Source organism: Mobula hypostoma, chromosome X1 (genome assembly GCF_963921235.1).
Source record: "Mobula hypostoma chromosome X1, sMobHyp1.1, whole genome shotgun sequence".
In the NCBI taxonomy this organism is placed as follows: domain Eukaryota; kingdom Metazoa; phylum Chordata; class Chondrichthyes; order Myliobatiformes; family Myliobatidae; genus Mobula; species Mobula hypostoma.
The window spans coordinates 70,496,792-70,517,825 of NC_086128.1; the positions used below are offsets into that span (position 1 = coordinate 70,496,792).

General features: G+C 42.3%; 1 protein-coding gene across 1 annotated transcript in view; it reads right to left on the bottom strand.

Moving 5' to 3' along the window:
• Positions 1 to 201: 201 nt before the first annotated feature.
• The window catches only part of naglu (N-acetylglucosaminidase, alpha), a 61,509-nt gene continuing 40,676 nt past the window's right edge, over positions 202 to 21,034 (bottom strand). The window contains exons 5-6 of the mRNA XM_063037086.1: positions 18,915 to 19,171; positions 202 to 3,656 (exon numbers count right to left, since the gene is read on the bottom strand). Coding sequence (XP_062893156.1) covers positions 2,452 to 3,656; positions 18,915 to 19,171 — 1,462 coding nt within the window. The 3' untranslated portion in view covers positions 202 to 2,451. The remainder of the gene's footprint in view (positions 3,657 to 18,914; positions 19,172 to 21,034) is intronic.

Consider the following 21,034-nt stretch of genomic DNA (forward strand, 5'->3'; position numbering starts at 1 on the left):
TTTGTATTTGTACAGGTTGCTGTCTTGTGCACCCCGGTTGAACGTGCCAGATGGTGTGGTGTGTCATTGATTCTGTTATGGTTTTTATTCAATGGATTGAGTATGCCCACAAGAAAATTAAACTCAAGGTTGGAGATTGTGACATGTATGTACTTTGAAAATAAATTTACTTTGAACATGGCATAATTCTGGGAAAGAGACCAGCACCATAGAAAACAACAGATTTAAAAGATTCCTGGTATTTTATTGGCTGCAGTTCAGCATATCCTAAAAGGACATTATTCAAATACATCTGCATTCATTTCAAAATAAATCATCACCTTTTTTTAAAACAATGCTTCGCTGGTATGCACAAGGCTTCGATATGATCAGTTAAGGCAGCAAGATCAAAGAGGATCTCTGAAGGGCAGTCTGGAGAAAGTGCTGTTAGTAGCAGTCACTCAACTCGATATCCTCCTTGGGTTGTCTATTGAGATAGGGTGGACTTGAACAGTTTGAGTGACACACTTCAAAGGAATTCTAAATAAGGATTGCCTTTCTGATTGAGGTAGACATGTTTACTGTGAATGTTCTGTAGGAAGATACAACACATCCTAGGGCCAATTTGTCCACAATGACCGAGATGTTCCTGTAGGCTCATCCCGTTTGGAAAGTTCCTTGGGTTAAACTGCTCACACAGACTGAGATACTTATCTAAATTAGTCCCAGTTGGCCACTTTTGGCCCATATCCTGCCAGACTGTTCCTGGCCATACAACTGTCCCTATGTCTTTTTAAAAATTGTTATTGTACCTGCTTCAACCATTTTGTCTGGCAAGTTTCTTTCAAACATGGACTGCCCTCTGCATGAAGAAGTTGCCCCTCGAGTCCCTTCTAAATCTTTCCCTTCGCACCTTAAACCCCTGCCCTCACTGTTCACTCCTCTTCCCTGGGGAAATCTCTGTCCAAGCCCCTCCTGATTCTACACACCTTCACAGGGAACCTCTTCCTGAGGGAAATCTCATAGGAGAGAACAGTGGACACAGGAAGGATGGAGAAAGGAGAAGAGGAGCCAGAGAGAGCTTCTTGTACTTATCTGGATTGCACACCATTTACGATTCCTCAGTCCACTTCCCCATCTGGTCGAGATTGCCCTGTAATTCTGATAAATTTCCTTCACTGTCTTATGACACCATCAATTTCAGCTTTATCTGCAAACTTACCAACCACACCTTGTACATTCTCAACCAATGCCCAAATTCAAAGGCAAGCTAGAAAAGACACAAGGTCAGGGGATTATATTGTGTTTGTAAACCAGTTTATCTTCGGCACCCCCAATACCATTTCTATTCGATACAGAAGTAAACACTAACAAAAAGCCACACCAAAAAGGAAAGGTCCTTTCTCCCTTGACATTCGGTACAGGAGTAAACACTGAATGGAACAGTTCACCTTTCAGAAAGCTACACCTAAAAGGAAAGGTGCTTTCCCCCTCGTCATTCGGGTAATCAATGACTTGCATACAGTAGTTTGGAGAGAGTTCAATATCGTTCTCCAGCGTTAACGAGTTAAGACTCCATCGACCAGACCCAAACTGGAGATGATTGACCCGAGTCTCTAAGCAAACAGCAGGTTTTCGATCCAAACACCGAGTTTGTCCCAGATGGTTAAAACAAGTTCATCAAGAAGCTGAATTTCAGGAGAATTCGATTGAATTCTTAGTTCTGATGGCTGTTGTCTGCGGTACTTTGTAATTTTACCTCCAGTGGAATTTCTATACATAATACTTACAGATGAACTGTGGCTGTTGCTCCCCGAGACTGATCACTGCTCTGCAGTACAGTGAACAAGGCCCATTCCATGTATTTTAGATACACGAAGAGTAATCAATGGATTAAATGACCGTGAAGCAAATGGACTCTGCGTGCGGGTTCTGTCTCCCAGGCTGTCAACGTCTGCTGATCTAACACCTCGGAGAGTTAGCATGAAGGACTATACCTTGATGAAAATCAGTTTTGACGGGGCCTATTTCATCTTAGCTTTCTACGCTGTGTACTTGGATGGTATGAAATGGTTCCAACATTCTGAGCGTGTCTCTTCTGCTAAGGCATTATTTATTCACTTATTCCAGGGTTTGAGGGAGACAGCAATGATCCAAGAAGCGCGACAAGAAACCTTTGTTGGAGAAAGCCTCTCCGACAATGACAGTACTTAGAAGGGAGCAATAGATTCTATAAAGAGCAAGGGACATGGAGCCATTTCATGGAAATAGAACTGAAGTGCTAACCATTTGAAGAAAGAAGATTACAAAATTTATTTATTATACACTGGGTTTATGGACATTTCCATCTGACATCCATTTTAGCCGCAAGTTGCTCTGTATGTCCTGTCAATCAGATTACAGCCAAGCAAAGAAATCACTTTCAGGTTAATCCTTACTGAACATTACTGCGGTCAAAAATCAAATTTGTTGTTAATTATTCCTCTTCATTGCTTGGGGATAATATTGCAGGAAGATTTTCTTTGCGATCTCGACGGTATTTCCTACGGGTTTATCGGGGTATTTCACTCTATTTACGATAAAGTTTTGTTCTACTTCAAAGACCTCTTGGTTAAAATGGGCTTGACTGAATGGAATTTTCATTTCAAGACACCTGATCAGTGTTGACACAAAGAGTTCCCAGCGGGCTGCGTAGTAGTCCTTAACCAAACCTCCCCACTGCTTGTTAGCATAATCCAAAAGATTCCCATCTGGCCCCCAAAGAGTAACCTGACTGCGGGCATTAAATTCGTACAGGTTCGCTTCCTTTTCAGTTGCTGCCTGGGACCGAGCTGTTCCTAACCAATGGCCCAGTAAAAAGTGGCCATCACTGGACAAGAGGCTGTCAAGGTCACGGAGCAGGTTATGAACTAAAGCGTCGCCCGAAGTCCACAGCCCCACAATCGAATGTTGCAAGAAAGCCGTCTTGATATCTTCGTAAAACTCTGACGCTAGAAGTTGCACTGACTGCCTCGTTAGATCAACGAGGTCATATCTGAAGGTATCACTAGAGTTCAGCTCAGAAACAGCCTTTTGCATTCGATTCCACGCTTCGTAAACATCAGTCTTGTTGTACCACAACGCCGTACCCAATTTCAGAGAGGGCCTGTGAACTAATGGGCTCCTGTTGTGGTTTTGCATGTAGGAAGTGTTATTGTAAACACTTCGGAATAAAAGCAGCCAGGCGGCTGCCGCAGCATCATTCCTCTTTCCGTACCGTCTCCGAGCGTAGGACATGGCCCACTCGGTGAGGTTTAACGGCTTTTGGCACCAGCTGATTTCATTCATCAGCTCGTACACCACATCGTTCTGTTCGATTCCCTCCGGAGTTATTCCGGTCCCCACCATGGTGGAATTCGGAAAAGCCCTGGCTTTGAAAGGGCCTCTGTTGATGCTTTCCACCGTTCCGTACATCCCCGTGTTGCCGCCAAAGTTGTGCAGCATGCACCAGATGAACGGCTGCCCGTAGAACGACTCGGTGAGTGAATAGGCTGGCCTGCTCTCGGCAAACAAATCCAGAATAATCATCCGCCCCAAGGGCACTCCGTGCAACAAAGCCTTCACCTGGGTCGGCCTCCAAAACGACGGCTTGTTCAGAAAAAGCCATCCTTGCATAAGCCATATTGCCAAAGGGTCCACTGTGAAAAAAGAAACACGTTATAACTGTGAAGATCCCTGCAAAATACTTATTTACACAGTGTTAAACTAATTGTTTATATAAAGGGGATTTTTTTTAATTAATGACACCACAGTCAGGTTGATATAAATAAGACTGTACGACCATTAGACATGAGGCCATTCAACCCATCAAATCCGCTCACCATTACTTCATGGCTGACTTACTATCCCTCTCAACCCCATTCTCCTCCTCCTTCCTGTAACCTCTGACACCCTGACAAATCAAGTACCAATCGACCTTCGCTTTAAATACACCCAATGTCTTGGCCTCCACAGATTCACCTCCCTCTGGCTAAAGAAATTCGTCATTTCTCTTCTAAATGGACATCCCTCAATTGAGGCTCTGCCCTCTTGTCCTAGACTCCCCCACTAGTGGAAACATCCACTCTAACTAATCCCTTCAATATCCAATAGGTTTCAACGAGATCCCCCCACATTCTTCTAAACTCTAGTGAGTACAGGTCCAGAGCCATCAAACGCTCCGCATATATATTAATGACTTAGACGAGGGAATTAAATGCAGCATCTCCAAGTTTGTGGATGACACGAAGCTGGGTGGCAGTGTTAGCAGTCAGGAGGATGCTAAGAGGATGCAGGGTGACTTGGATAGGTTGGGTGAGTGGGCAAACTCATGGCAGATGCAATTTAATGTGGATAAATGTGAAGTTATCCACTTTGGTGGCAAAAATAGGAAAACAGATTATTATCTGAATGGTGGCCGATTAGGAAAAGGGGAGGTGCAACGAGACCTGGGTGTCGTTATACACCAGTCATTGAAGGTGGGCATGCAGGTACAGCAGGCGGTGAAAAAGGCGAATGGTATGCTGGCATTTATAGTGAGAGGATTCGAGTACAGGAGCAGGGAGGTACTACTGCAGTTGTACAAGGCCTTGGTGAGACCACACCTGGAATATTGTGTGCAGTTTTGGTCCCCTAATCTGAGGAAAGACATCCTTGCCATAGAGGGAGTACAAAGAAGGTTCACCAGATTGATTCCTGGGATGGCAGGACTTTCATATGAAGAAAGACTGGATGAACTGGGCTTGTACTCGTTGGAATTTAGGAGATTGAGGGGGGATCTGATTGAAACGTATAAGATCCTAAAGGGATTGGACAGGCTAGATGCAGGAAGATTGTTCCCGATGTTGGGGAAGTCCAGAACGAGGGGCCACAGTTTGAGGATAGAGGGAAAGCCTTTTAGGACCGAGATTAGGAAAAACTTCTTCACACAGAGTGGTGAATCTGTGGAATTCTCTGCCACAGGAAACTGTTGAGGCCAGTTCATTGGCTATATTTAAGAGGGAGTTAGATATGGCCCTTGTGGCTACGGGGGTCAGGGGGTATGGAGGGAAGGCTGGGGCGGGGTTCTGAGTTGGAGGATCGGCCATGATCATAATAAATGGCGGTGCAGGCTCGAGGGGCCGAATGGCCTACTCCTGCACCTATTTTCTATGTTTCTATATGTTAACCCTTTCATTCCTGAGATTATTCTCAGGAACCTTCTCTGAACCATCTCCAGTGCCAGCACATTATTTCTTAGATAAGGGGCCCAAAACTGTTCACAATACTGCAAGTGCAGTCTGACCAATGTCTTATAAAGTCTCAGCATTACATCCTTGCTTTTGTATTCTAGTGCTCTTGAAATGAATACTAATGCCTTCCTCACCACTGACTCAACCTGCAAGTTAACCTATTGGGAATACTGCACGTGGACTCCAAGATCCTCTGCAACCATTTGTTGAATTTTTTCCCATTTACAGAACAATTCACGTCTTTATTCTTTCTATTCCTTCTATCAAACTGCATGACCATACACTTCATGACACTGTACTTCTTCGCCCGTTCCCCAATCCAAGTCCTTCTACAGACAACCTGCTTCCTCAACACTACCTGCCCTTCATAATCCTCTACATTCCCACTAACTTTATTGCTCTCTTTATGTTGTCTGACTTCCCTTGTCAGCCACGGTTGTCTCATCCTCCCTTTGGCATACTCTCAGGCCTCTGTAATTCCCTTTACTCCACGATAATATTAATGCATCTGACTGCATCTTCTCCCTCTCAAACTGCAGGGTAAATTCTATCAAATTATCATCACTGCCTTCTTAGGGTTCCTTTACTTTAAGCACAAACATTCAACTCCCAAATCAAAACTGGTTTATTGCACAAAACCCAATCCAGAATAGTCTTTCCCCCAGTGGACTCAACCACAAGCTGCACTAAAAAGCCATCTCATAGACATTCTACAAATTCCCTCTCTCGGGATCCAACTCCGACCGGATTTTCCCAATCTACCAGCATATTGAAATCCCCCTTTGGCGACTGCAAGATTGCCTTTTTTACATGCTTTTCCCATCTCCCATTGTAATTTGTAGCCCACATCCCGGCTACTGTCCAGAGGTCTGTATACAACTCCCATTAGGAAACTACTACCCTTGTAGTTACTTAACTCTACCACGAGGATTCTATAGCTTCTGATCCTACATTACCTAATTTTTTTTGTAATTTATTTTTATTATTGAAGTTTATCATCAAACATTTCCATAAGATGTATTTCAGATACTGAACATATATATTATATGTAGAGCTACTAGGATTTGATGTTTCAATCCCTATGGTAAGTCAGCACTCTCGATGTTGGCAGTGGGCTTGGAGTGGTGACAAGGAGGGGAGGTTGGTACGTCATCGGGGTCATCAGGTGGGCACCCTCCTTCTTTGACATTTCGTTGATAAACCCACGATGTCTCCACAGGGCTCAACGGTGCTACCTGGCGTCCCAGATAACACCCACCTCAGTTCCATACCCTCCTTATATTTGTCACAAATCTCCACATAATATTTATCCGAGGTATATAAAGGCATCCGTTAGTCTTGCGAAACCATGGATCTGCGCCTGGAAAGTCTTCACTCTCCAGGGCGCAGGCCTGGGCAAGGTTGCATGGACCAGCAGTTGCCCATGCTGCAAGTCCCTCCTCTCCACGACACCGATGTTGTCCAAGGGAAGGGCATTAGGACCCATACTGCTTGGCACCAGTGTCGTCGCAGAGCAATGTGTGATTAAGTGCCTTGCTCAAGGACACAACACGTTGCCTGGGCTGGGGCTCGAACTCACGACCTTCAGGTCGCTAGTCCAATGCCTTAACCACTTGGCCACGTGCCCACTATCTGAGGTATACACTTACAGAAAGGAGAGGAAAGAAAGAAGAAAACTATGTTTAAGGATTTAATTTCATTCTTTACCAATACAGCCACCCCACCCCCTCTGCCTACCTGCCTCTCTTTTTGATAAATGTGTACCCTCTGATGTTAAGGATCATTTCCAGCTCCTTATCACGGTCTTTAAGGAGCTGCAGCTTGAAACACGTCGTGCAGATGCAGTTATCAGACAGGCTGGAGGTCTCCCAAATTTCCCACATCTCACCCAAGGAACATATCACTACTTCTGGATCTTTACTCAGCGGACTCGCGATGTACAAACAGGGGAAATAAAAAAACTTTGCAGAAACTGTCTTACTTCGGACTTCTGCCTGTGCTTGCCCAAGCCTATTCGCGGGTAGCGATTTCTGGATTGCTGCCTGTGCCACGTGCCAGTGAGGGTACAAACAGGATGATTTGGCAGATTAATGCGCGGCTGAGAAACCAGTGCAGGGGCCATGTTCTTGGATCACTGGGATCTCTTCTGGGGGAGGTATGGCCTGTTCAAAAGTGACGGGTTGCACTTGAACCCGAGGGGGATCAATATTCTCACGGGCTGGTTTGTTAGAGCTGTTCCGGGGGGGTTTAAACTTATTTGGCGGGGGGGGTGGGAACTGGTGTGAAGGGACTCAACGAGATGGGTAGCGAAAAAGATAGCGTGCAGTCAGACTGTCAAGAAAGGCAGGCAGATGATAGGACATAATTGTAGCCAGCAGGGTGAATATCAGAGTATTACAGATGCAGAATCAAAAAGGGTAGCAAATGCAGTACTCAAAGTGTTATATCTCAATGCACAGAGTATAAGATACAAGGGGGATGACCTTGTTGTAACTAGTAGAGTGGATAGGGGAGAACCAGTGGATGTGGTATATTTGGATTTTCAAAAGGCTTTTGACAAGGTCCCACGAGAGACTTCCGGTAGCGCTCATGGAGTGAAGTCGCGTTCTTGACTCGCTCCATTACCTCTGAGTTTTTTCTCTCTATGGTCAGCTATACTTTAATTAACTATTAAGGCATCAATTTTTACAATACTTTGAATTAAACTGAATTCTCTGACAATTGGATGATACTGAGATCGGCTATGTCTAAGAACGGGAAAGACGGCAAGGATGGTAAACCTCCGGTTAAACCGAAAGCTACGGATCTCCCTCCGACTGAATCACCGGTGACTTTGAAAGCGATATCGGAGTTAATTCAGAGGGAAATTTCAACCTCTGTTAGGGAGATGATTCGTACAGAAATTGTGGGCTTTGTTAAAGACCTGATTCATACGGAAATCTCAACTAAGTTCCAGAAAATTGCCGATTTAATTGATAAGATGCAAACATGTATTGCGGAACATCAGTCGGCTATATCTGATCTTCAAAAATTCGCGCAACAAAGTGAGCTTAAGATGGGGAAAATCGAAGAAACAATTGATGTAATGAAGAAGAAACTTGACTTTTTGACTTTTAAAAACTCTGACTTGGAATCTAGAATGCGACGGCAGAATTTACGAATGATTGGCGTCAGGGAAGCCGTGGAAGCTAACAACCCCATGAAATATTTCTCCCAACTTTTAAAAGATGCATTCCCTACTGTATTTCCTGACCAACCACCGCTACTGGATCGTGTTCACAGAATCCCATCATACTCGTCTAGGTCAGATAGACCTAGGCATGTTATCTTACGTTTTCATTACTTTCAAGACAAGGAGAGACTGTTTCGATTCGCTCGATCTAAAGGTTTCATTGATTTTTCGGATCTTAAGTTCCGATTCGTGGAAGATTTCAGTAAACCAATCTGGGACCAACGGGTCCGTTACAGATCCGTGATGTCGGAATTCTATAAGATGGATTTAAGACCAGCGCTGCTGTACCCTGCACGTCTAAGGATTCGCATGTTAGATGGAGCCCTTCGTTTTTTTGATTCTCCATCGGATGCCCAGAGTTATCTGGATCAACTTTCATCTTCAACATCTTAATTGCCTTTTTTTAATTTTCTCCGTTGATCGGAGGCTGTGAATTGGTTGGTTTTAACTTTTCTGTGCCCTATTTGGGCAGAAAAGTTTACTTTCGATTTCTTAATATGGCTGCTAAACTTTCTTTTTAACTGCGTCATTTCTTTCTTTTCCCAGGGGATTCTGGGTGGTTACTTCCCTTTTGTCATCTTACGTATTTCCTGTGCAGCCTTAAATTTTGTAGTTTTTTTTTTTAATTTTATTCTGTTTTGCTTTTTATAATCATTTTATGTTAATAATCCTATTTTTTTTGTTGCTGTGTCTATTCATGAGTTTGAGGTTTATTGTGGTTTTTTTTTAATATATACTTTCCGGCTTTTGTTCTGTTCTGTGTGTATTTTAATTGAGCTAACTTTTTTTTACTTATTTTTTTACTGTTTTACAATTAGCTGATCCTTTTCATATTTATACCTTTTTTTTAGGGAGCGTATACCGGAAGTCATGGGGGTAGTTTTAGCGCTTGCTTCTTTCTGGCGGGTCTGCTTTAGATTTTGCCTTGGGGTCTTGGGGTGGGGGGTGGTGGGAGGGGCTTCACGTTTTAGTTTGTTTCTCTTTGAGCTATATACATTATTGAAGTATTGGTTGCGTCCTTTTCCCCGGTATCTTTTGTATGTTCTGTTAATTCAGAAACAAAGGTTCTGAACTTAAAGAGGGGTAACTTTGAAGGTATGAGACATGAATTAGCTAAGATAGACTGGCAAATGACACTTCAAGGATTGACGGTGGATATGCAATGGCAGGCATTTAAAGGTTGCATGGATGAACTACAACAATTGTTCATCCCAGTTTGGCAAAAGAATAAATCAAGGAAGGTAGTGCACCCGTGGCTGACAAGAGAAATTAGGGATAGTATCAATTCCAAAGAAGTAGCATACAAATTAGCCAGAGAAAGTGGCTCACCTGAGGACTGGGAGAAATTCAGAGTTCAGCAGAGGAGGACAAAGGGCTTAATTAGGAAGGGGAAAAAAGATTATGAGAGAAAACTGGCAGAGAACATAAAAACGGACTGTAAAAGCTTTTATAGATATGTAAAAAGGAAAAGACTGATAAAGACAAATGTAGGTCCCCTGCAAACAGAAACAGGTGAATTGATTATGGGGAGCAAGGACATGGCAGACCAATTGAATAATTACTTTGGTTCTGTCTTCACTAAGGAGGACATAAATAATCTTCCAGAAATAGTAAGGGACAGAGGGTCCAGTGAGATGGAGGAACTGAGCGAAATACATGTTAGTAGGGAAGTGGTGTTAGGTAAATTGAAGGGATTGAAGGCAGATAAATCCCCAGGGCCAGATGGTCTGCATCCCAGAGTGCTTAAGGAAGTGGCCCAAGAAATAGTGGATGCATTAGTGATAATTTTTCAAAACTCGTTAGATTCTGGACTAGTTCCTGAGGATTGGAGGGTGGCTAATGTAACCCCACTTTTTAAAAAAGGAGAGAGAGAGAAACCGGGGAATTATAGGCCGGTTAGCCTAACGTCGGTGGTGGGGAAACTGCTGGAGTCAGTTATCAAGGATGTGATAACAGCACATTTGGAAAGCGGTGAAATGATCGGACAAAGTCAGCATGGATTTGTGAAAGGAAAATCATGTCTGACGAATCTCATAGAATTTTTTGAGGATGTAACTAGTAGAGTGGATAGGGGAGAACCAGTGGATGTGGTATATTTGGATTTTCAAAAGGCTTTTGACAAGGTCCCACATAGGAGATTAGTGTGCAAACTTAAAGCACACGGTATTGGGGGTAAGGTATTGGTGTGGGTGGAGAATTGGTTAGCAGACAGGAAGCAAAGAGTGGGAATAAACGGGACCTTTTCAGAATGGCAGGCGGTGACTAGTGGGGTACCGCAAGGCTCAGTGCTGGGACCCCAGTTGTTTACAATATATATTAATGACTTGGATGAGGGAATTAAATGCAGCATCTCCAAGTTTGCGGATGACACGAAGCTGGGTGGCAGTGTTAGCAGTGAGGAGGATGCTAAGAGGATGCAGGGTGACTTGGATAGGTTGGGTGAGTGGGCAAACTCATGGCAGATGCAATTTAATGTGGATAAATGTGAAGTTATCCACTTTGGTGGCAAAAATAGGAAAACAGATTATTATCTGAATGGTGGCCGATTAGGAAAAGGGGAGGTGCAACGAGACCTGGGTGTCATTATACACCAGTCATTGAAAGTGGGCATGCAGGTACAGCAGGCGGTGAAAAAGGCGAACGGTATGCTGGCATTTATAGCGAGAGGATTCGAGTACAGGAGCAGGGAGGTACTACTGCAGTTGTACAAGGCCTTGGTGAGACCACACCTGGAGTATTGTGTGCAGTTTTGGTCCCCTAATCTGAGGAAAGACATCTTTGCCATAGAGGGAGTACAAAGAAGGTTCACCAGATTGATTCCTGGGATGGCAGGTCTTTCATATGAAGAAAGACTGGATGAACTGGGCTTGTACTCGTTGGAATTTAGAAGATTGAGGGGGGATCTGATTGAAACGTATAAGATCCTAAAGGGATTGGACAGGCTAGATGCAGGAAGATTGTTCCCGATGTTGGGGAGGTCTAGAACGAGGGGTCACAGTTTGAGGATAGAGGGGAAGCCTTTTAGGACCGAGGTTAGGAAAAACTTCTTCACACAGAGAGTGGTGAATCTGTGGAATTCTCTGCCACAGCAAACTGTTGAGGCCAGTTCATTAGCTATGTTTAAAAGGAAGTTAGATATGGCCCTTGTGGCTACAGGGGTCAGGGGGTATGGAGGGAAGGCTGGGTTCTGAGTTGGATGATCAGCCATGATCATAATAAATGGCGGTGCAGGCTCGAAGGGCCGAATGGCCTACTCCTGCACCTATTTTCTATGTTTCTATGTTTCTATGTTTCCTCTCCGGGTTTGTGGGTCGCGCCTATTGTCAATCCTCCTTGTTGTGGGTTGACTTTAGGATTTATGGAGTCTATTATTAATTTTGTCTCCTGGAATACTAATGGTCTTAATCATCCTATTAAAAGGAAAAAAGTTTTTAAAGTGTTCCGGAGACTTAAAGCACAAATTTTATTTTTACAAGAGACCCATGTACGGAGGGGGGACAGACTACGTTTTTTCAAATTCTGGAAGGGACAACAATTTCATTCGAACTCCAATGCTAAGATTCGAGGCGTCTCTATTTTTATAGACTCCTCAGTTACTTTTATACAACAGGATATTATCTCTGATCCGAATGGTAGATTTTTATTGGTTAGTGGTTTACTATTTAATAAAAAAGTAGTTTTGGTTAATGTTTATGCTCCTAATATGGATTGTCCGGAATTTTATAAATCATTGTTTGATCAGTTTCCGAATTTGAACGAGTTTTCATTGATTTGGGGCGGAGATCTTAATACCTGTTTATCTCCAGCTTTGGATCGTTCGGCTCCTTTACGGACTTTACCTAATAAATCTGCAAATTTGATTAATTTTTTCCTTTCTGATTCTGGGTCGACGGACATTTGGCGTTTTCTGCATCCTCAGGAAAAAGATTTTTCCTTTTTTTCACATGTTCATCATTCCTATTCAAGAATTGATTATTTTTTCATTGATTCTCGTCTCATTCCTTCAGTGATTAAATGTGATTATGATTCTATAACCATTTCGGATCATGCTCCACTTAAGCTTTCTATTAAAATTATGGCCAATATACCAAACAATAGACAATGGCGTTTTAATTCGCTGTTGCTTCAGGACTCGGACTTTGTTAATTTTATGAATGAACAGATTGAGCTTTTTTTTACAATTAACCATACAGAAGATATTTCGGTTAACACTCTTTGGGACACTTTTAAAGCCTATATTCGGGGTCAGATTATTTCGTATTCCGTTGCTTTGAGGAAGAAACAGAAGCAGGAGGAGATGGCAATTGTGGACAAGATTAAAGAAATTGATAAGAAATATGTTATGGCTCCTTCTGAGGAGCTATACAAACAAAGAACTGAACTTCAAATGGAACACAGTTTACTACTCTCGTCCTCGATTGTAAACCAATTAAAGAAAACAAGAAGTGATTTTTATGTTCACAGTGATAAAATTGGCAAGCTGCTGGCTAATCAATTGAAATCTAATTATGTTAAATCTCAAATCAATCAGATTTATAACCAAAATGATCGATTGATATTGGATCATGTGGGGATTAATCAAACCTTTTGTGATTTTTATTCTTCTTTATATCAATCAGAGTCTCCTCGAGATTCTAAATATATGAATGATTTTTTAGATAAGTTAGACTTCCCTCAGATTTCACAGGATATGTCTTCTTTATTAGATACTTCCATTACAATGGATGAGATTAAGAATGTTATTTTTTCTATGAATCTGGGGAAAGCTCCTGGCCCTGATGGGTTTACCGTTGAATTTTATAAATGTTTTGCTTCTTTATTGATTCCTTGGCTCTATAAGGTTTTTGAGGCTTCTTTGAAACTTGGTAAACTTCCGGAATCTTTTAATAGAGCATCAATTTCTTTAATACTAAAGAAGGATAAAGACCCTGCTCAATGTGCATCTTATAGACCAATATCTTTATTAAATGTTGATTCTAAAGTTTTTTCTAAGTTATTAGCAAATAGACTAGAAAAAGTACTTCCTTCTATTATTTCGGAAGACCAAACGGGTTTTATTAAAGGTCGTTACTCTTTTTATAATATTCGTACATTGTTAAATATCGTTTATACTCCCTCACAAAATGTTCCTGAGTGTGTTATTTCTTTAGATGCCGAGAAAGCTTTTGATAGAGTAGAATGGCCTTATTTATTTAAGGTGCTTGAAATGTTTAATTTTAGCTTGAAATTTATATCCTGGATTAAACTGTTATATCACTCCCCTGTAGCCTCGGTTCGTACTAACTCCTTAAACTCACCTTTTTTTCCTCTCTTTCGTGGTACTCGACAAGGCTGTCCTCTTAGTCCCCTATTATTTGATATTGCATTAGAACCTCTTGCAATTGCTATTCGAGAATCTTCAAATATTACTGGGATAACTCGGGGATTAAAGTCCCATAAATTATCACTCTATGCTGATGATTTACTTTTATATATTTCTAATCCTGAGAGATCCATTCCTGCTGTTTTAGAGTTATTAGCACAATTTGGTCTTTTCTCAGGTTATAAATTAAATCTTAGTAAGAGTGAACTTTTTCCGATTAATAAACATCTTCCCTTATATTATAAATTTCCATTTAAATTGATTAATAATTACTTTTCATATCTTGGGATTAAAATTACTTGTAAACATAAAGATTTATTTAAGACTAACTTTTTACCATTAATAGACCATATTACTCAACTTTCATCTAAATGGTTTCCCTTATATTTAACTTTGATTGGTCGTATTAATGCAGTTAAGATGTTTTTTTTGCCAAAATTTTTATATGTGTTTCAGGCATTACCAATTTTCGTTCCTAAATCTTTTTTTGATAAAGTTGACTCTAAAATTTCTTCATTTATTTGGCAGAATAAGAATCCGAGACTGGGTAAAATACATTTACAGAAAGCTAAGAGAGATGGAGGTTTAGCATTACCTAACTTTAGATTTTATTATTGGGCTATTAATATTCGACATATGAAATTTTGGTTACTTGACCGGGACATACTATCTATTCCTAAATGGGTAGCATTGGAATTACAATCTGTTCAGGGTTATACACTTGGTTCTATTTTAGGTTCCTCTCTTCCTTTTGATTCGAAACGCCTTAAGCAGGTCTCTAACCCGATAGTTAAATATGCTTTGCGCATTTGGTTTCAATTCAGAAAATTTTTTGATCTTAATCAATTCGGGTTAGCGATTCCTATTTTAGGTAACATATTTTTTCCTCCCTCTTTTACGGATCGCGCTTTTCAAACTTGGAAGACTAAGGGTATTTTACGGTTTTTTGGATTTATTTTTAGATGGTTCCCTTATGTCTTTTGAACAATTATCTAATAAATATAACTTGACAAGGTCCCACACAGGAGATTAGTGTGCAAACTTAAAGCACACAGTATTGGGGGTAAGGCATTGGTGTGGGTGGAGAATTGGTTAGCAGACAGGAAGCAAAGAGTGGGAATAAACGGGACCTTTTCAGAATGGCAGGCGGTGACTAGTGGGGTACCGCAAGGCTCAGTGCTGGGACCCCAGTTGTTTACAATATATATTAATGACTTGGATGAGGGAATTCAATGCAGCATCTCCAAGTTTGCGGATGACATGAAGCTGGGTGGCAGTGTTAGCTGTGAGGAGGATGCTAAGAGGATGCAGGGTGACTTGGATAGGTTGGGTGAGTGGGCAGATGCAATTTAATATGGATAAATGTGAAGTTATCCACTTTGGTGGCAAAAACAGGAAAACAGATTATTATCTGAATGGTGGCCGATTAGGAAAAGGGGAGGTGCAACGAGACCTGGGTGTCATTATACACCAGTCATTGAAAGTGGGCATGCAGGTACAGCAGGCGGTGAAAAAGGCGAATGGTATGCTGGCATTTATAGCGAGAGGATTCGAGTACAGGAGCAGGGAGGTACTACTGCAGTTGTACAAGGCCTTGGTGAGACCACACCTGGAGTATTGTGTGCAGTTTTGGTCCCCTAATCTGAGGAAAGACATCCTTGCCATAGAGGGAGTACAAAGAAGGTTCACCAGATTGATTCCTGGGATGGCAGGACTTTCATATGAAGAAAGACTGGATGAACTGGGCTTGTACTCGTTGGAATTTAGAAGATTGAGGGGGGATCTGATTGAAACGTATAAAATCCTAAAGGGATTGGACAGGCTAGATGCAGGAAGATTGTTCCCGAAGTTGGGGAAGTCCAGAACGAGGGGTCACAGTTTGAGGATAAAGGGGAAGCCTTTTAGGACCGAGATTAGGAAAAACTTCTTCACACAGAGAGTGGTGAATCTGTGGAATTCTCTGCCACAGGAAACAGTTGAGGCCAGTTCATTGGCTATATTTAAGAGGGAGTTAGATATGGAGGGAAGGCTGGGGCGGGGTTCTGAGTTGGATGATCAGCCATGATCATAATAAATGGCGGTGCAGGCTCGAAGGGCCGAATGGCCTACTCCTGCACCTATTTTCTATGTTTCTATGTTTTATAGATTGTCAGTTATGATGTTGTGGCTATCACTGAATCATGGCTAAAGGACGATTGCAGTCCAAGGTTCCGAGGTTGTATCGGATAGGAAGGTAGGCAGAGGGGGTGGTGTAGCTCTTCTGGGAAAGAACAGCATCAAATCAGTAGAATCAGAAGACATAGGATCAGAAGATGTTGAATCCCTGTGGGTTGAGTTAAGAAACTGTAAGGGTAAAAGGACCCTGATGGCAGTTATATAAAGGCCTCCTAACAGTAGCTGGGATGTGAACCACAGATTACAACGGGAAATAGAGAAGGCATGTCAGAAAGGCAATGTTATGATAGTCATGGGAAATTTAACATACAGGTCGATTGGGAAAATCAGGTTGGTAATGGATCCCAAGACAGTGAGTTTGTTAAATGCCTGAAATGGCTTTTTAGAGCAGTTTGTCATTGAGCCCACTAGGGGATCAGCTATACTGGATTGGGTGTTACGTAATTAACCGGAGGCGATTAGGGAGCTTAAGGTAGAAGAACCCTTAGGAACCAGTGATCACAATATGATTGTGTTCAATATGAAATTTGAAAGAGAGAAAGTAAATCTGATGTAGCAGTATTTCAGTGGAGTAAAGGAAATTAGTGATATGAAAGAGGAGTTGGCCAAGGTAAATTGGAACCAGATGCTGGCAGGGATAACAGCAGAGCAGCAATGGCGTGAGTTTCTGGGAAAAATGAGGAAGGTGCAGGACATGTGTACTGTATTCCAAAAGTGAAGAAATACTCAAAGGGTAAAATAGTACAACTGTGGCTGACAAGGGAAATCAAAGCTAATGTAAACACAAAAGAGAGAGCATACAACAAAGCAAAAATTAGTGGGAAGACAGAGGATTGGGAAGCTTTTAAAACCCTACAGACAGCAACTAAAAGAATCATTAGGAGGGAAAGATGAAAAATGAAAGCAAGCTAGCAAACAATATCAAAGTGGATAGTAACAGCTTTTTTGATGCATGTAAAAAATAAATGAGATGAGAGTGGGTATAGGACCACTAGAAAACAAGGCCGGAGAAATAATAACAGGGGACAAGGAGGTGGCAGATGAACTAAATGAGAATTTTGCATCAGTCTTCACTGTGGAAGACACTAGCAATGTGCCAGATGTTGAAGGGTTTGAGGGAAGAGAAGTGAGTGCAGTCACTATTACAAGAGAGAAGCTGAAAGATCTAAGGGTACATAAGTCACACAGACCAGATGAACCACATCCCAAGGTTCTGAAAAATACAACGGTAGGGATTATGAAGGCATGTGTAATGATCTTTCAAAATTCACTGGTCTCTGGCATAGTGCCAAAGGACTGGAAAATTGCAAATGTTACTCCACCCTTTAAGAAAGGAAATCAAATAGAATAGTTAGCCTGACTTCAGTGGTTGGGAAGATGTTGGAGTCAATTTTTAAGGATGAGGTTATGGAAGTCTTGGTGAAACAGGAGAAGATAGGACAAAGTCAGCATGGTTTCCTTAGAGGAAAATTTTGCCTGATGTACCTGTTAGAATTCTTTGAGGCGATTACAAGTAGGATAAATAAAGGGGATGTAGTAGATGTTGTATATTTGGACTTTCAGAAGGCCTTTAACAAGATGCCACACATGAGGCTGCTTACCATGTTAAGAGCCCATGGTATTACAGGAAAGTTAGTGGCATAGTTAGAGCATTGGCTGATTGGAGGAGGCAGCAAGTGGGAATAAGAGTATCCTTTTCTGGTTGACTGCCAGTGATTAGTGGTGTTCTGCCAGGATGGGTGTTGGGACTACTTTTTTATGCTGCATGTCTATGATTTAGACGTTGCCAAGCTTGCAGATGATGCAGAGGGGCAGGTAGTGCAGAGGAAACAAGTAGGCTGCAGAAGGACTTAGCTTAGGAGAATGGACAAGACAGTGGCAAGTGAAATACGTTAGAAAATGCATGATCATGAACTTTAGTACTTAAAATAAACGTGCAGACTGTTTTCTAAACGGGGAGAAAATCCAAAAATCTGAGATGAAAAGGGACTTGGGAGTCCTTGTGCAGAACAACCTAAAGGTTAACTTGCCAGTGGAGTTGGTGAGGAAGGCAAATGTAATGTTAGCATTTATTTCAAGAGGTCTAGAATACAAGAGCAGGGATGTGATGCTGAGGCTTTATAAGGCACTGGTGAGGCCTCACCTTGAGTATTGTGAATAGTTTTGGGCTCAGCTAAGAAAAGTTGTGCTGGCATTGGAGAGGGTCCAGAGGAAGTTCACAATGATGATTCCGGGAATAAAAGGGTTATCATACAAGGAACGTTTGGCTGGGGGTCTGTACTCACTGGAATTTAGATGGATGAGAAAGGATCTCATTGAAACCTTTCAAATGTTGAAAGGCCAAGATGGAGTAGATATGGAATGGATATTTCCCATGGAGGCAGTGTCTAGGACAAGAGGGCACAGCTTCAGGATAGAGGGGCATCCATTTAGAACAGAGATGCAGAGAAATTTCTTTAGCCAGAGGGTCATGAATTTGTGGAATTTATTACCACAGGCTGCCGTGGAGGTCAGGTCTTTGGGTGCATTTAAGGCAGAGATTGAAAGGAGTTTGATTGGACACGGCATGAAAGGTTACGGGGAGAAGGCCGGCGAACGGGGATGAGGAGGGGAAAAAAGGATCAGCCATGATTGAACGGCAGAGCAGTCTCGACAGGCCAAATGGCATAATTCTGCTCCAGTGTGTGCTGGTCTTGTCCAAGCCTGTTGAGCCAAAGGCGGACCACTCTAACAATGTCCCACTCCAACAGTGGCTGCTCCACTTACACATCCTTTCTTTTTATTGGCCCCGCAGTGATGGCAGCCTGCCGAAAAGCATCTGAGCTCCTCTTAAACCTCGCGCTGCGTCACCAATGAACGACCTCTCTGAGCTGATTGCTGCCCGCCGAGAAAAGTGGTATTTTAGTATAGATCTTACCTTGTGTCATTGACTTGAAGATTGCATTGCTGATGGAAGATAAATATTGAGGATCTGATGATCGTGGAGTCATTTCATTGAACGCATCCGCGCTGTAAATATGGTCGGTATCAAACTCCTTAATCAGCTCCAACAGAAACATCTTGCCGACTTGCTGGAAAACTGCTGACTCTGGGTCCAGCAGATAGGAGCAGGAGTACGTACAGCTCAAGTGCCCCCAGCTCCCGAGCCTTGTGAAGTTTTCCTTTGGAAACAATCTGGAAGTACAGATGGGAAAGAAAAGGTTTCAGCACACGAAACCAGCACGGCACCACCTTTAATTCCTTCCGGCGTGACTTCTAAACGACAAACTTCTGTAGTTGCGTCGCTAAGAGTGTGCTGACTGGCTGCATCACAGCCCGGTATGGAAACACCAATCCCCTTGAAAGGAAAATCTTGCAAAATGTAACGGGATTGGCCCATTCCAGCACAGGTAAAACCCTCCTCACCACTGCGCACGGAACGCTGTCATAGGAAAGCAGCCCACCACCCAGGCCATGCTCTCTTCTCATTGTCGCCATCAGGAAGGTGGTACAGGAGCCGCAGGACTCTCACCACCAGGTTCAAGAACAGTTATTACCCCTTACTCACCCCGTCACTGAAATATTCCTACAACCAACAAGCTCACTTTCAGGACTCTATCTCGTTAGCTCATGTTCTCATTATTTATTGGTATTTAGTTATATTTGCACAGTTTGTTGTTTTCTGCACTCTGGTTGATCTTTCCTTGATCCTGCTATAGTCACTGTTCGAGAGATTTGCTGAGTGTGGCCACAAAAGAATGACTCTCAGGGTTGTATATGGTAACATATATGCAATCTGATAACAAAATTTACTTTGAACTTTCGATTCCATTCTGAAACTCTGCTGAAACTTGGAACCCTATCCCTAACCCTGCTCAACAAATTCATTATTGGTAGAAGCCAACTTGGCAATGACCTAGAAGCGATGGAGAGGACGAAAAGCTTTATAAAGGCAATACCAGAATGACACTGTGACCACTAAGTCATCTTCTACTCTTTTATAATCACTAATATAATGAAAAGAAGTCCAAAAAAAAATGGTAAAAATTCAAATAGAACAATCTTTAGATTCAAACTCCTACCTTCTGTATCCTTCTGACCCCAGTCGTTTTCAAATTTATTTGACAATTACAAGGCTACTCAAAGAGCTCAGAAACTGGCCCTCAGCTGAACTGGCCCACGACGACCAAAAAAAAAGCCCACCTCAGCTACTCACGTTTCCCCATATTTGGCCCATATTCCTGTAAGCCACAAGTTCCCAACCGTTTTTTTTTTTAAAAATGGCATGGACCCCTTCCATTAATGGAGGGTCTCTGGACCCCGGGTTGGGAAGTCCTGGTATAAATCTGTCCTCCACATGCACCTGTCCAAAAGGTTGTTATACCTGCTTCAACCACTTGCAGGTATCTTCCAACACAAAGACTAAGGGTGACAGCAAGATGAGGGATACTTAGATGAAAAGAGACCTCAAAGAGCAGCGGTCCCCAACCACCGGGCCACAAAGCATGTGCTACTGGGCCACGAGGAAACGATACGAGTCAGCTGCACCTTTCCTCATTCCCTGTCACGCCCTCTGTTGAACTTGAACATAGGGTTGCCAACTGTCCAGGACATTCCGTATATTGGGCTAAATTGGTTTGTACCATACGGGACCGCCCTTGTCCCATATTTCCCCTGCTAAGGTACAGTGTTCCTATAAAGCCTTTCGTACTGAAATGGTGTAAAGCGAAGAAGCAATTATCATTAATTTATATGGAAAAATTTTTTGAGCGTTCCCAGGCCCAAAAAATAACATAACAAATCATACCAAATAACACATAAAACCAAAAATAACACTAACGTATAGTAAAAGCAGGAATGATATGATAAATACACAGCCTATATAAAGTAGAAATAATGTATGTACAGTGTAGTCGAGAAGATGAAGCCAAAACCGATTTGTGGGGGAAAAAATCGGCACGTACGCGCGTGCGCACACAGGTGCCCCCGCAAGGCTTCACGGTCATGGTAGTGTTTCCTGGGGTAAAGTCTCCCAGGATTTGACTGCTACTTTTGTCC